At 39.1% G+C, this 13,912-nt stretch overlaps 1 protein-coding gene and 1 long non-coding RNA gene across 3 annotated transcripts in view; both read left to right on the top strand.

Moving 5' to 3' along the window:
* Window positions 1-2,114: 2,114 nt before the first annotated feature.
* Window positions 2,115-13,912, top strand: part of arnt2 (aryl-hydrocarbon receptor nuclear translocator 2) — a 79,622-nt gene continuing 67,824 nt past the window's right edge. Inside the window, exons 1-3 of one of the 2 annotated variants that reach the window (XM_028014867.1) lie at window positions 2,115-2,440; window positions 10,102-10,213; window positions 12,089-12,136. In XM_028014867.1, coding sequence (XP_027870668.1) covers window positions 2,410-2,440; window positions 10,102-10,213; window positions 12,089-12,136 — 191 coding nt within the window. In that variant the 5' untranslated portion in view covers window positions 2,115-2,409. The remainder of the gene's footprint in view (window positions 2,441-10,101; window positions 10,214-12,088; window positions 12,137-13,912) is intronic. The other variant, XM_028014865.1, reaches the window with a different exon arrangement.
* Window positions 2,447-7,521, top strand: LOC114143151 (uncharacterized). The gene is made up of 2 exons (XR_003595179.1): window positions 2,447-5,752; window positions 6,127-7,521. It is a non-coding gene; the product is annotated as an uncharacterized LOC114143151 (long non-coding RNA).

Here is a 13,912-nt window from a genome sequence, read left to right as displayed (position 1 = left end):
ACATCTCATGTGATGAAGGTCATGGAGAGACGGGTCCTGGCCCAGCTGAGGCCTAGGGTGAGGACATTTCTAGACCCCCTGCAATTTGCCTACCAGCCCCACTTAGGAGTGGACGATGCCGTCATCTTCCTGCTGCAACGAGCACTTTCACACCTGGATGGTGGAGGAGACACTGTGAGAATCACATTCTTTGATTTCTCCAGTGCCTTCAACACCATCCAGCCTCTGCTACTGGGTGAGAAGCTGTGGAGGATGGGTGTCAACGACTCAGTGATCTCTTGGGTTACTGACTACTTGACAGGCAGGCCACAGTTTGTCCGTCTGGGCAGTGTCCTGTCTGATGTGGTGGTCAGTGACGTAGGAGCTCCACAGGGAACTGTGCTTTCTCCCTTTCCCTTCTCTTCACCCTGTACACCACTGATTTCCAGTACAACTCTGAGTCATGTCACTTACAGAAGTTTTCTGATGACTCAGCGGTTGTCGGGTGTATAGGGGATGGAGGGGAGGGGGAGTACAGGACACCGGTGGACAGCTTTGTGGAGTGGTCTGAGCAGAATCACCTGAGGCTCAACATTAGTAAGACCAGAGAGATGGTGATTGACTTCAGAAGGAAGAAGACATCTTCACAGCCACTGAAGATCAAAGGAGAAGTGGTGGAGGAGGTGGAGGATTACAAATACCTGGGAGTTGTAATCGGCAACAGACTGGACTGGGCATCAAACACTGACGCTGTGTGCAAGAAGGGGATGAGCAGACTCTATTTTTTAAGGAAGCTGAGATCCTTCAATGTGTGCAGCAAGATGTTGGAGAAATTTTATCACAGTGTTGTTGCCGGTGCCATCTTCTTTGCTGCTGTGTGTTGGGGAAGCAGCATCAGAGCCAGCGACTCTAATAGACTAGACAAAATCATCAGGAAAACTGGCTCTGTACTGGGACTAAGGCTGGAGTCCCTGGAAACTGTGGTGGAGAGGAGGACACTGAAGAAGGTTCTGTCTATTATGGACAATAAACAGCACCCTCTCCACCACATAGTGGACAGACAGTGGAGCACCTTCTCACATAGGCTGCTCCAGCTCCGCTGTCGTAGGGACAGATACAGGAAATCCTTCCTGCCACATGCCACCTCACTGTACAATAAAAGCTAAATCATTGTTCTGCACTAATCAGTCCGATTTTGCACAACTGCACTGTGGCACACTTGCTGTACATATATTTACATATACATATCTACATTTTTTTGTATCTTTGTAAGGACTGCTCTTAAGTTGCTTTTATATGAACAGCATTTCATATTTTTACAATTTATAGCATTTTATATTTTATTTTTATTTTATCTACAACTACTACTCAGTGGTAGTTGTTATTGTGACTTGTCTCTATGCTGTAACTGCGAAGTAATTTCCCTGCTGGGATGAATAAAGTACTTCTATTCTATTCTATTCTAAATATTATTCCTGAGAGGCACAAGCAGGCCTCCTGACATACAGATTAAAAATAATAATAAAAAATTGAAAAACAAAATTTTTTTGAAACTCAAAAAGGGGACTAGGGGCATCAAGGATTAAAGGGGCAAGGGCTCAAGTCCCCTACGCACCCCCTCCTCTGCACGTGCCTGTACAGTTAGGATTGAAGCTTTGATTCTCTCCACAAGAAAATTAGAATTTTTCTTATAATTTTCAAAAAGAAAAAAACATACAATTTTCCTTCCATTAAGAAAATTATATGCTGTGCCAATACTTTTTGTCAAGAGGATCTGACTTTCTTTTTAAAATGGCACCATTAAAGTTCAGAATTCTTTCTCTTCTGCTTGACAGATTTTTTAAAGAGAAAAACTCGCAGATACTCCAGAACTGCTACATAGGGCTTATTTTCAATCTGCGATGTTATTTTAGACTGAAACGTCTTTTTCGTAAACTATCGTCATTCAGTTTTACTCTGAAATAATGGCTGGTGTGCAGGTGACCTCCAATTCAGGTCAGTGATATTGGAAGAGAGAAGGCAGCATATTGAGTCAAAATATTTCAGCAGAAACTAGTAAACAAATAATCACTGTCGAACATTTTAATAAGGAGTTGTAACGCTACATAACTGCACTGTTTAACATTCAATTATTAATGCAACCCTAAAGTCTCGCGGTGTTACGATTCAGACATCTTGCATTTTAATAAGTCTAGTCTCTGAGATATTGCTGTTATAGCAACATTCACACTGTTCTTATTTCCCACAAAGACGCGTTTGTTGAAGGACCGAATCATTTCCCTCCGCATCAAAGCGGGTGAAGTGGGAGGCTGGAAGAAGCTTCGAGTGCCAGTTCCACGGAGTGCAAACGGTTTCTAGCGGGGGGGTTCTCGCGCCGTATTGTGCGTCATCTCCATCGCTTAGATATATTTTTATCCACGCAGTGACAACATGGCGACTCCCGCTGCGGTGAACCCGTCTGGTAAGTACTTTTCTTGGTGTGTGGATGAATGTGAGCGGCGAGGGAGAAGCTGGAGCGGGGTACCGACACCGACAGGCCGCTGCAGCCCCAGCCAGCATCCATCCCCTTCCCCCACTCAGCTCATGGTTACACCGTTACCATTCTTCAGTGCTTCAAACCGTGGAAAACAGATGGGTAGTTGTGACTTTCTGGATGCTTTGTAGTTGTATTCGTGATCTTGGTTGCTTCAGAAAACGGAGACAGAGTGTGTATGTGTGTGGGGGTGCGTGCGTTCGTGTGTTCAGTCGGGCCATACAAAAGCTCAGCGTATCGCTCTCCACAATCATTGTCCTTCCCACGGTCTGCAGAGAGTTTCATGGGCGCATGGACGGGATGTCTGCTTCATTGTTGGTCCAACATGAGGAGCCAAATGAGAGGCAGAAATGTTCTTTAAGCAGCAGCATGTCTGGAATTATTCCACAGCTACTGGAACAGTTACCAGGGGCAATTCTACTTAACACGGTTAGCAGCTTACAAGGACTCCTGACCAAGACAATTATTAAACGCTGTTTAATTTTATACATTCATTCAACAACAGTAGAAATTTAGCAACAACTGAACCACCAAGAAAGCCTTTTGAGCTGTTATCTATCCTCCACATGAACCGGTGTGAAACTAAGGCTAGTATATTTCTCAAACATATAATAGTATTCCAAGAAAATAGTCACAGATTTAATAACCAAATGTGATATGAACCAAATGACTGGTCCATGGTTAGGGTTTAAGGAGCACATGAGGCTTGGTTAAGGCACCTTACTTATTAGTTGTTCCAGGATGAGCGTTTGTTGTTGCTTAGTCATCTTGAATAAGATAATCAATTGTAGGATAACTTGTTGGTCAGCCACAATCACACAGCTTATGCGACCGATTGCCTTTTAGTTTACAAAACCAACGATAAAGCCTGAAGGGATAGTAAATAGACTCAATAAAGGCAATTAAAGATATAAACATGAATATTGAACAATGAATGTTGATCTGTTTATAACATCAGTTTATGTCAAACCAAAGTGTAATGTGCACCTGTGCAGTATAGCCCATCTGTATTGAAGGGTTTCAGTAATAATTATGATTTGGTTTCAGGGTTTCCCCCAGAAAACTTGCTAAGCCTGGTGGTTGGGGTGCCGAGGCGGTCCACCATGTTTTTGTATTAAAAGATGTTAAGTTGACTGGAAGTGTAAAAATATTAATGGGTAATTATATGTTACTGAAAACATCATTTTCACCAACATATTTCAGTAACATATAATTATGTTACTGAACATAATTTACTGAAGTAATTATGTTACTGTTGTTTTTGAGACAAATAGTCTCAAAAACAACAAATCAAACAATACAATTCAAACTAGAAAAAGTGTGCATTTCCTGCAAAAATGCAAGTGTGAATGCTCAATGCTTTTGTTGAAAATGCCAAAACGTGTGAAGTCAACTGCATTTCAGAAATGCAAGAAATAGGCAGAAGCAGAAGTGTTCGTGGCCCACACAAAGATCCATCCAGTGAAATAACCTTTTACCTGCTCAGGGTGTTTTTGTACCATCTGGACCTCCCAAAACACAGTCAGGACTCTTTAATCTGTTAGTTGAAATATTGTATTTTTATTGTTGGGGCATTTGATATTCATGTGTGCGGTGCTGATAAGCCAATGGCAACTTACCTTTTAAACCATGACAATGTTGATACTGTTTAATTAAAAAATTATAATTTATAATCCTGCAAAGTGCCTAAATGGGATTATTATAACAGAAAAACTGTTGAAGAGGAGTAAATCTTTTGAACAATGCAAAAATTCCACCCAAACAGTATTAGAAGTAATATGTTCTATGCAATATATATATATACATATAAACTCAGGTAAAACCTGACAGAAACGTCTCCCTATTCTTTCTGATAAAAACTGTGGGTGAATGAAATCCAAACTTTTTATGGTTCCTGAGATACCATTTGTTTGGAGGCATCGTTTAGCATGGTGACTACAAAAAACATGCCACATGCAGTACGAAAAAAGCAATGTCAAAAGCTTAAATTATTCCCAGGTGTTATACAGCATAAAAGCTGTTAAACTGCCCAACTTCAAAATGGCCACTGCCCTGTGTCCTCCATGACAGCACCAAAACTGCAATTAATATGCAAGACCTGAGAAATCAACTGTGAAACACATTTCATATTGTGATTCTCAATTCTGCCACATGATGTAGCTGTTGCCCATATTTCTATGGGGTGACAAATTCATAAAAAGCTGAATATTATCAAAAGTATGAAGGTTACGAATACCAAAAGATATAGCCAGCATTAAGAGAGCAAGGTGAATAGTATAAAAGTTGAATGGTGAAAATAGCACAAAGTATGCAGGAGAAGAAGCGCGGCGAAAAAGTGAGCAACCAGAATAAAAATAATTAAGAACTAGAAAGTATGCATTTCCTATGAAAATGTAAATGTGAATGCTGAATTGTCAATGCTGAATGCTTTTTGTGAAAATGGCAAAAGTGTTTGCAGCTGACCTGAGACATGAACTGTGAAACACAACAGACATTTTATATTGTAATTTGCAATTCTGCCACAGGATGTAGCTGTTTCCCCCATTTCTACAGGGGTGAAAAATTCATAAAAAGTTGAATATCATCAAAAGTATGAAGGTTATGACTACCAAAAGATGTAGCCGGCATTAGCAGAGCAAGCTGAATGGTATAAAAGTTAAATGGTGAAAATAGTACAAAGTATGCAAGCGTGGCGAAGAGTGTACAGAAGCAACCATAATAATAAAAAAAAATATATAATAATAATAATAATAATAATAAAGAACAAGGAGAAACAGGAAAACAAGACAATGAATGCCTGCAGCATTCACCCCAACTAGAAAGTGTGCATTTCCTATGAAAATGCAAGTGTGAATACTCAATGCTGAATGCTTTTGGTGGAAATGGCAAAATTGTTTGAAGCCAACTGCTGGAGACTTGCAGAAAGGTAAGAAATAGTCTACTTAATCTACTGAATTTCTGAAAAGGTAACGCTAGCTTTACCTTTTTAGCTAGCTCAAGAGTGTGAATGCCGTTCTAATGAATATCAATTATTTGCACTTCTGTTTATTTACATTCTGATTGATTGTAAAAGAGTCTAGATGAATACTTTATATAAAATTAAGGAACCAAGAACTTCCCTTTGTTCAAACCACAATGTATTCACAATCTGGGGGGTTAAAATGTCCAAATCGTGTACCCAGCCATTCGTAAATTGGACATGTGCCTCCACTGACTTGTAATTCAGTCAGTGAATTACAAGTCACTGTAATTCATTGACTGAATTACACCACGAATTATTTCTTGAAATAATTTGTGGTGTAAGCACTGACACCACAAACCAGATAAGCAAATATATCTGGGAATGTCAGTGGAGGCAGGCTAATCAGGGTCTTCTACAACTTTTTATTTCAAACGGGTCAAAATTTCCAATAACTTAATCCAAATTAAGTCAGAGGCTCCATAAGGCCCCAAAGGCCGTCTACAATGCGCACAGAGATGCGCAACAAAAGGCAGAATTTATTTATTGCTGCTAATGTGACTTTAGTAGCTCTTCCATTTTTTGTCTGTTGAGTTTTTAATAAGCGTTACAGAAACTGTTTTGGTTGCTCAAGTTTATGGGACGAGTTTTTCAGATCTTTCCTGCGGCTGTGCTCATTAACTTTGGCTGACTATGTGGACAAAGCATTTGATACAGTTTGATGCTTTGTGTAACCGGAAAAATAATATTTAAAAAAAATCATAAAATAATATAAAACAAGCGTGAGGAGCGAAATCTCCTCACCGGGCTGAACCTGCATGATGAGTGATTATCGCTGGTTTGTTAACTACTAATGCACCGGCCAACCGGGACCACATGCCTTTACACAGAAGACAGAGCCACACATGGCATAATTCTTTGCTCACAAAGATAAATCATTCTCACTGCTCCTTCAGTGCACATCGCTGAAAGCGCGACTACAAGTTATAACTACGGTTCACATAGAGCTGGCCAACCAGAGCTAAAGCGGTTCATTTTTAACGTTTACCTCGATTTCTCCAAAGAAACATAATTCCTCACAGGGGGTTGGTGTAAATATCCATACAGGTCAAGGAAATGGGTTAAAGGCATACTTCAGCTTATTATCCACTTCCTTGAGCATCTACTGTATGATCCACTTATTTAAAAATTACAATACTTACAATACTCTTCCCTTTTGACACCAACTATCCTCGGACCTGAGCAACAAATCAAAATAATATTGCTAAGTGTCATTCTAAATATATACTGACAAAAATCACTATATCAGTGATTTTTCACTGACATTTCCAGTTTTTTTTCTTTCAAAAAAATTTGTTAAGAATCATTGTGTCATGTTTGTCCTCCTACAGAAACCATATTAAAACAAAAAATATATTTCCCATTTTCAAAGATTTAGAAAAAGCTCCAGAGGGCCGCTAGGGCTCATGCGGCTCTAAAGCCGCGGGTTGCCGACCTCTGTATTAGTTAATACTTTAAAAATAACACGTTCACACTTTTTAATATTCATATCAAGCAACATTGTGATTTATTGTAAAAGAGTGTAGATTAATACTTTATATAAAATTAAGGAACCAAGAACTTCCCTTTGTTCAAACCACATATATTCACAATCTAGAGGGTTAAAAATGTTCAAATCATGTACCCAGCCATTCATAAATTGGACATGTGCCTCCACTGACTTGTAATTCTTGAAATCATTTGTGGTGTAAGCACTGACACCACAAACCAGATAAGCAAATATATCTGGGAATGTCAGTGGAGGCAGGAGCCTCAGGGTCCCTGCTCCAACTTTTAATTTCAAACTGGTCAAAATTTCCAGTTTTAGCTATTTTTTCCATGTACTGTTTTTTCGGTATCTGGTTGAAGCTTGTTGCAACATAGCCCACTTTGTTTTGAATTGCTTTTGAGCATTATGGAAGAGGATACAGCGGTAATACAATAAAAACACAGGAATAATACTTGTTTTGGTCTGTGGCTTTCAAAGATGGCGCTGAGCGACTGGCGAGACGTAAACGCCCTCCAATGTCATATGCAGTGACGTTGGTTCCAAAGCTCTACAGAGCATGGTGGCGCTGCCACAACCTGCCTGAGTATTGTTACTAGGGTTTCCCCTAGTGTATTATAAGATTTTCGGCCCACCATGCTTTACTAGGCCCCTCGCCAGGCTAAGCTTTGCTTGTTTTTGTTTTTAGGAAAATCAGAATTAAAAAAACAAACAAAAAACGCTTAATTTTACTTTTTTTTAATCAAGCCAGATTGCAAGCTTCTCTGTTGCACTGGTGGAGCATATTTATTCCTAAAATATAGGTTTATAGAAGATAGGTTTACACTTTATGCATTTAAAGCTGGCGGAGCGGACCAATCCCACAGGTGAAGCCTCTGTGTGTTAACTCGCGCGCTGTCCCTGCTTTATGTCTTTAGTTTACCTCAGCGGGGATTGCGCGCGCTCCCTTTCACTAAAACTGGACACAGGGTGACATGTATGGATACCCCCTGTGATGAATTATGTCTTTTTGCAGAACTCTGCATCGAGGTAAGAGTTTAAACTCTTACCCACTGTGTTAGCTCTGGTTGCGCAGTTCTATGTGAACTACAGGCAAAGCCCGCTTTCAGGGGTGCGTGTTGAGGGAGTGGTGAAATTGATTTATCTTTGTAAACAAAGAATTATGCGGCTTTTACATCTCAACACACTGCCCAGCGTGTGGCTCTGTGTTCCCGATAAATGCAGGTTCAGGCCGATGAGGAGCTATCATGCTCTTCTTGTAGTGACGCATCACGCTGTTTTATATATTATTTTATTATTATTTCTAATTTCTATTATTTTTGAGGTTTCTCAAAGCATCAAACCATACCAAATGCTTTGCCCACATAATAGCCAGAGTTAATGCGTGCAGCCACGGAAAGATCTGAAAAATGTGTCCCACAAACTTAAGCAACCAAAACAGTTTCTGTGATGCTTATTAAAAACTCATCGGACACAAAATGGAAGAGCTACTGAAGTCACATTAGCAGCATTAAATAAATTCTCCGTTGGTTGCGCATCTCTGGAGCAGTGCAGCAGATTTAACTCATCATGCAGGACCGGTTCAAGGCTGTATGAGGCCTTGAGCAGAATTTGACTTGGGGGGGCGCTTGCTCCTAAAAACATCAGCAACCAGCTTCTGTGTTAGATGTAGTGAAATTTGGGAGAAGGGGAATAGTTTCATTGGCCAACCTAAAAAGCAATCAAAAATAATTGCAGTTTATTAATTTGTATCTGTGAACAAACAGAGCTCAAACTCAAAGATTAAACTCATAGCATCAGATTTTAGCTATGGTAACAAAACAATCTAACTATGAAGATTGTTCTCTGAACTTTTACAAAGTAAACTTGCTAGCTCCTTAAAATCTTACATTTAGATGTTAAACAATTTAAATTCTTTGAATTTATGTATGCTGAAAACATTTAAAATCAAATATAGCAGCATTGATAATCTCGATAAACAAATGTTACATTTATATATCTGTGGTCTGTGTTAAAATATTAGCATTTATGAGCCCCTTGAAGTCCTGGGGGGTCCTTATGAAGCCTCTGACTTAATTTGGATTAAACAGAAGTGCAAATAATTGATATTCATTTTAATTGTATTGTTTGATTTGTTGTTTTTAAGACTACCTGTGGGTTTAAATAGCGTTTCACTGGCGATGTTTTTCCATAACACATAATTACCCATTAATATTTGTACATTTCCTGTCTACTTAACTTCTTTTAATACATAAACATGGTGAACTGCCGGTGGACCGCCTCGACGCCCTGACCACCGGGCTTTGCAAATTTTCTGGGGGAAACCCTGGTTGCTGACCATGTCCATACCTTTATGACCACAGTGTACCCATCTTCTAATGGCTTTTTCTAGCAGGATAACGCGCCATGTCACAAAGCGTGAATCATCTCAGACTTGTTTCCTGAATACAACAATTAGTCCACTATACTTGAATGGCCTCCACGGTCACCAGATCTCAATCCATTAGAGCACCTTTGGGTGGTGGAACGGGAGATTCACATCATGGATGTGCAGCTGACAAAACTGCAGCCACTGCGTGATGCTATCATGTCAATATGGACCAGACTCTGAGGAATTTTTCCAGTACCTTTTTGAATCTGTTCCAGGAAGGATTAAGGCAATTCTGAAGGCAAAAGGGGGTCCAACCCTATACTAGGGTTTGGATCCCCCCTGGTAGTCCAATCCCCTAGTATCCTTGCTACCACTTTATTAGGTAAGAAGGCAAACCTAATAAAGTCACCGGTGAGTGTGTATATACAGTACACAGCAACAATGTCTCCTGAAATGACACTCAGTGTTGGTATAGATGAATTTAGTCTATTAGAAAAAGAGGCTAATTTTCAAGGTACATTTATTTTCATCAGTTGAATATGTTGACGATACCAAAGATAACACAAGCTGACATACAGTACATTAAGCAATGTTTTTGCATCAACAGTGGAATTTCTTAGAGTTAGTGTAAAATTTAAGATTTGCTCATTTTTGGTGAAATATATTATGTTTGTTATATTGTGTCCTCTGCTCTTAATTGTTGCATGTTGTAGAAATAGCCAGTGAGCTGCCAGGTCCGGTAGTGATGCCTGGAGGAGTTGGGAGTGGCCAGGTGAGAATGGCAGGTGCCGTGTCAGGCCGCGGTGGGAAGAGGAGATCAGGAGGGTAAGTGTCTTTAGTTCTGCTCTGTTGTTGAAACACTTTATTTTCTAGCACAGAAGAAAAATCCCAAATTTATTCAGAATCCTACAAAAATATTCATACCCTTCAAACCTGGCATTCTGCGATAAATTAATGTATCTCACTGGGATTTTATGTGATTAAACAAAAAGAAGTTTAGCATTACTTTGTAACTTACAAGTACTTATGAGTAATTATGAATTGGAAGAAAAATTACAAATGTTTTTTAACATCTGCAATGGATGCTGACCTGTCCAGGGAGAGTTAGCCCCCTAACTAACAAATTATGGGCAAGAATATATATTCATACACTGGTTTGTGAATAAAAACGTAGGTCTGATGTTGGCGTCAGAAAAACTGTTTCTATTTATATTTTCATAATTGTCCTTGCAATAGCGGGACAAAACCTGCCTTGCCCCTAAACACAGAAATGCTTCGGCTGCAGAGAAAACTTCTGACTTTAACTTAATCAGGCTGCTAAATGCCTGGTTTGCTACAGGCAGTCTAAGTCGGTCCCACCGACAGATATAAAAAATGTCTGTCTTTATATCAGATATTCTGATATAAGACATGGTACTGCGACTGTCACCACGAGTCTCAAAGCCCCGGTACCACCTGCTGACTGTTCTCTCTGCTTCTCCTTAACGTTACTACCAGGCAGGTTAATGTCGCTGCTGACAGGATCTGGGCTGGAGGTGAGCGACTGTAAATAAAAGTTATTGCAGAACCTCAAGTGTTAAAGGAAGATTTGGCCCAGAGCATTTAGAGCTCATAAAATAAACATCAGAGAAAATACTGTAGCAATAATTAGAGTTGCAGCATAAAGCCAAACATGCCACAATTAAATGAATCAATATGTCCCCAAAGCATCGGCGGATTCACATAGGGGCCACTGAGGGATTCCAGGTAGATGCCAGAGATGCACATCGCAGCAGCTGTTCATGCAGGGTCGGCCCAAGGTAATATGGGGCCTTAGACAGAACCCCCCACTCCCTGAAATCCTTCCTACTAAGAACCTCAGCATCACTAACAGTGTTTAAATATAGATAAGGTGAAGTCTATGAGAGGGAGACCAGGTTTATTGGCAGAGTTTAAAATCAATCACTGATTATTGGTTATTTGCTGTGATGTATTTGTGAACAAACCCAATTCAAACACAAAGATTACACCATATTGTAGCCATGGTAACACAACAATCAAACTATCAAGATGATTCTTTAAACTTTTACAAAGAAAACTTCCTAATTAAATCCTAAATGTATTTTTTTTTCCAACTGATTGCATTATATAAAATTTAATAACATTGTAATTCTCTATAAATGAATGCTACAGGTTTGGATCTATGGTCTGTGTTACAATTAAACCATTTCTGCCCCTGAATGTCTGGAGGCCCCTACCGGCAGCTACTCAGTTTTCTTTGCCTTGATATCCCAGTCTTACAATTCAAGATCTCAGAGGCTCTAACATCAAAAAATTATATAAAGTTAACCCCTTTGACCTTTTTTGAGCTATAAAGCAGTCTGCAGCCAAGTTGTTGTAGAGGTTAAATAGATATTTTTAGGGCTTAATTAGTAAAATGGCAGCAAATTTGCTTATTTCATTACTTCATAACCAGCGACCTTCTCTCCGATGGTCTGTTTAACAGCTACAGTCTCAGATCAACAGACCTCCAGGACTGTCAGCAGCAAAAACAGCAACATTATACCTGACTAGATACAGGATTTGAATGAAATATTTGAACATAGATATTGGATCTGTTTGTCTTTTTAAGTACATTGAAATAAATTCAATCATAATTAAAGTGATTCAAAGTGCCATAAGTTGGCAGCTAGATAACTGTCATTCCATTTTATTTTACAGAATGGACTTTGATGATGAGGATGGTGAAGGACCCAGCAAATTTTCAAGGTGAGAGCAGTGAAAGCAAGCAGCATGGACTGGATCTTCATTTGTAGAGGGTACAAATGGCTATAGCTAATTGAAATAGCAAGACAATATTTTTTTTTACTTTTTGTGAGTCTCCTGTAACACCGATAGGAACAAGTTATTTCTCCTATTTGTATTTTTCACCATCAGAAATACAACCAGGTATTATATTTTACAGAAACAATAGGTGGGTACAGTGTAAATCTGATGTTTGTTCACTCCTCTGATATTTTGCCTAGATGTCAGAAAAAATTCCAAGTAATTATTATCTGAAGTCTGCTGATTATGTCATTTTATAAATTAGGAGAAATGTTTGAAACCAACTTGAAAACACAAAGCCGAGACTGTTGAAATACTGGAAACAGTTGATGATGACAAAGTTAAGAGCAGCAAAGTTAAGAGCAGCATAGGTCTCTAGTTAGCACGGAGCAAACAACAGAACGGTCCCCCATTTAAGATATTTCAGTTGGTTTTAAATGTAGCTCCATGTAGAAAAGAATAAAATAAGTGACTAAACAAGTGGTCTACAATCTATATTAATAGATTAAGTGTCAGAATCTATAAAGTCAGTGCAAATGAATGGTGTCAAAGACAAACCTACAGTGGCTGACAGGTGCAAACAACAAAATGAACTGCAGACACATGATCGATGCAAACCAGATTGCAGTTTTCTGGCGAATCCACGATGACCGATCTTTAAAAGACCTGACCCGCCAATTCCAATTTTAGCTGACGCTAATTTGTTTTTGGAAGGATGGATGGATACATAGATGGATGAGCAATTTTTTTGTCTGAAAGGTTGCTAAATATAGCAAGAAAGTGGCAAAGTTGGCAACAGTGTGGTGACTATTGTTAGATACAAACATGGAGACTTGACCTGATGAAAGTCAAATATTTTTCGCAGAAGAGCATAGTGTTTGATTGTTAGGTCTCTGCTGAGGTAGATAAGATCGGTGGATAGGCCTGTCACGATAACAAATTTTGCTGAGCGATTAATTGTCTCAAAAATTAGTGCGATAAACGATAATATTGTTTGAAGACCTTTGTACACTAATTTAATGGAAATGACGTAATAATGCATGTGATTTCCTGCCAAAGATAGATACACTTTATTTTCAAAAGAACACTTAACACTGGAATTGATAAACAAGATAAACAAAACAACCAAAAACAAAAATAAAACGGATTCTCAGTCTCCATTAACAAAAAACACACTTGAATAAAACCTAAACAACATAAAGCCAAAGTGGAAATAAATACTGCATTCAACCAAAACAGTGGAGATTATGAAGTCTGTATACTATATTGCCCTTCAGTAATTGTTAGATTTAAATAGAGAAGATGGGCACATCGACTACCTGATGCAACAGTTCACACTACACAGTTTTTTGCCCCAATTTTTCCCTTATGACAATCTTAGAATTTTGGGCTTTCTCTAAGATTGTCGCTTGGTGCAGGTAGGTCATCCTGTAGTGTGTGGTGTGTTACGGTAGATCATCGTGGCCACTCTGATCTAAATCAGGGGTTTTCTCCGACTGAGAGGTTAACAGCCTGAGGGGAAATTACGGAGGGGAATCCCAAACAGCTGACATGGCATCCAGCACATTGGAGATGATATGTGGAAACAACATTAATGTTTATTCAACATTTCATGCAAAGAATATAGAAATGACAAGGGGAGGAGTTGGAGCGAACTAGCTACCGCAGTTGATGAACCCGGTAACTTTTCAGCTATTCTTCGTTAACGTGACATAAATA

The sequence above is a fragment of the Xiphophorus couchianus genome, chromosome 4 (genome assembly GCF_001444195.1).
Source record: "Xiphophorus couchianus chromosome 4, X_couchianus-1.0, whole genome shotgun sequence".
Classification (NCBI taxonomy): Eukaryota; Metazoa; Chordata; class Actinopteri; order Cyprinodontiformes; family Poeciliidae; genus Xiphophorus; species Xiphophorus couchianus.
The sequence above is the reverse complement of the archived record's forward strand: the minus strand, read 5'-3'. Positions and strand labels throughout refer to the sequence as shown.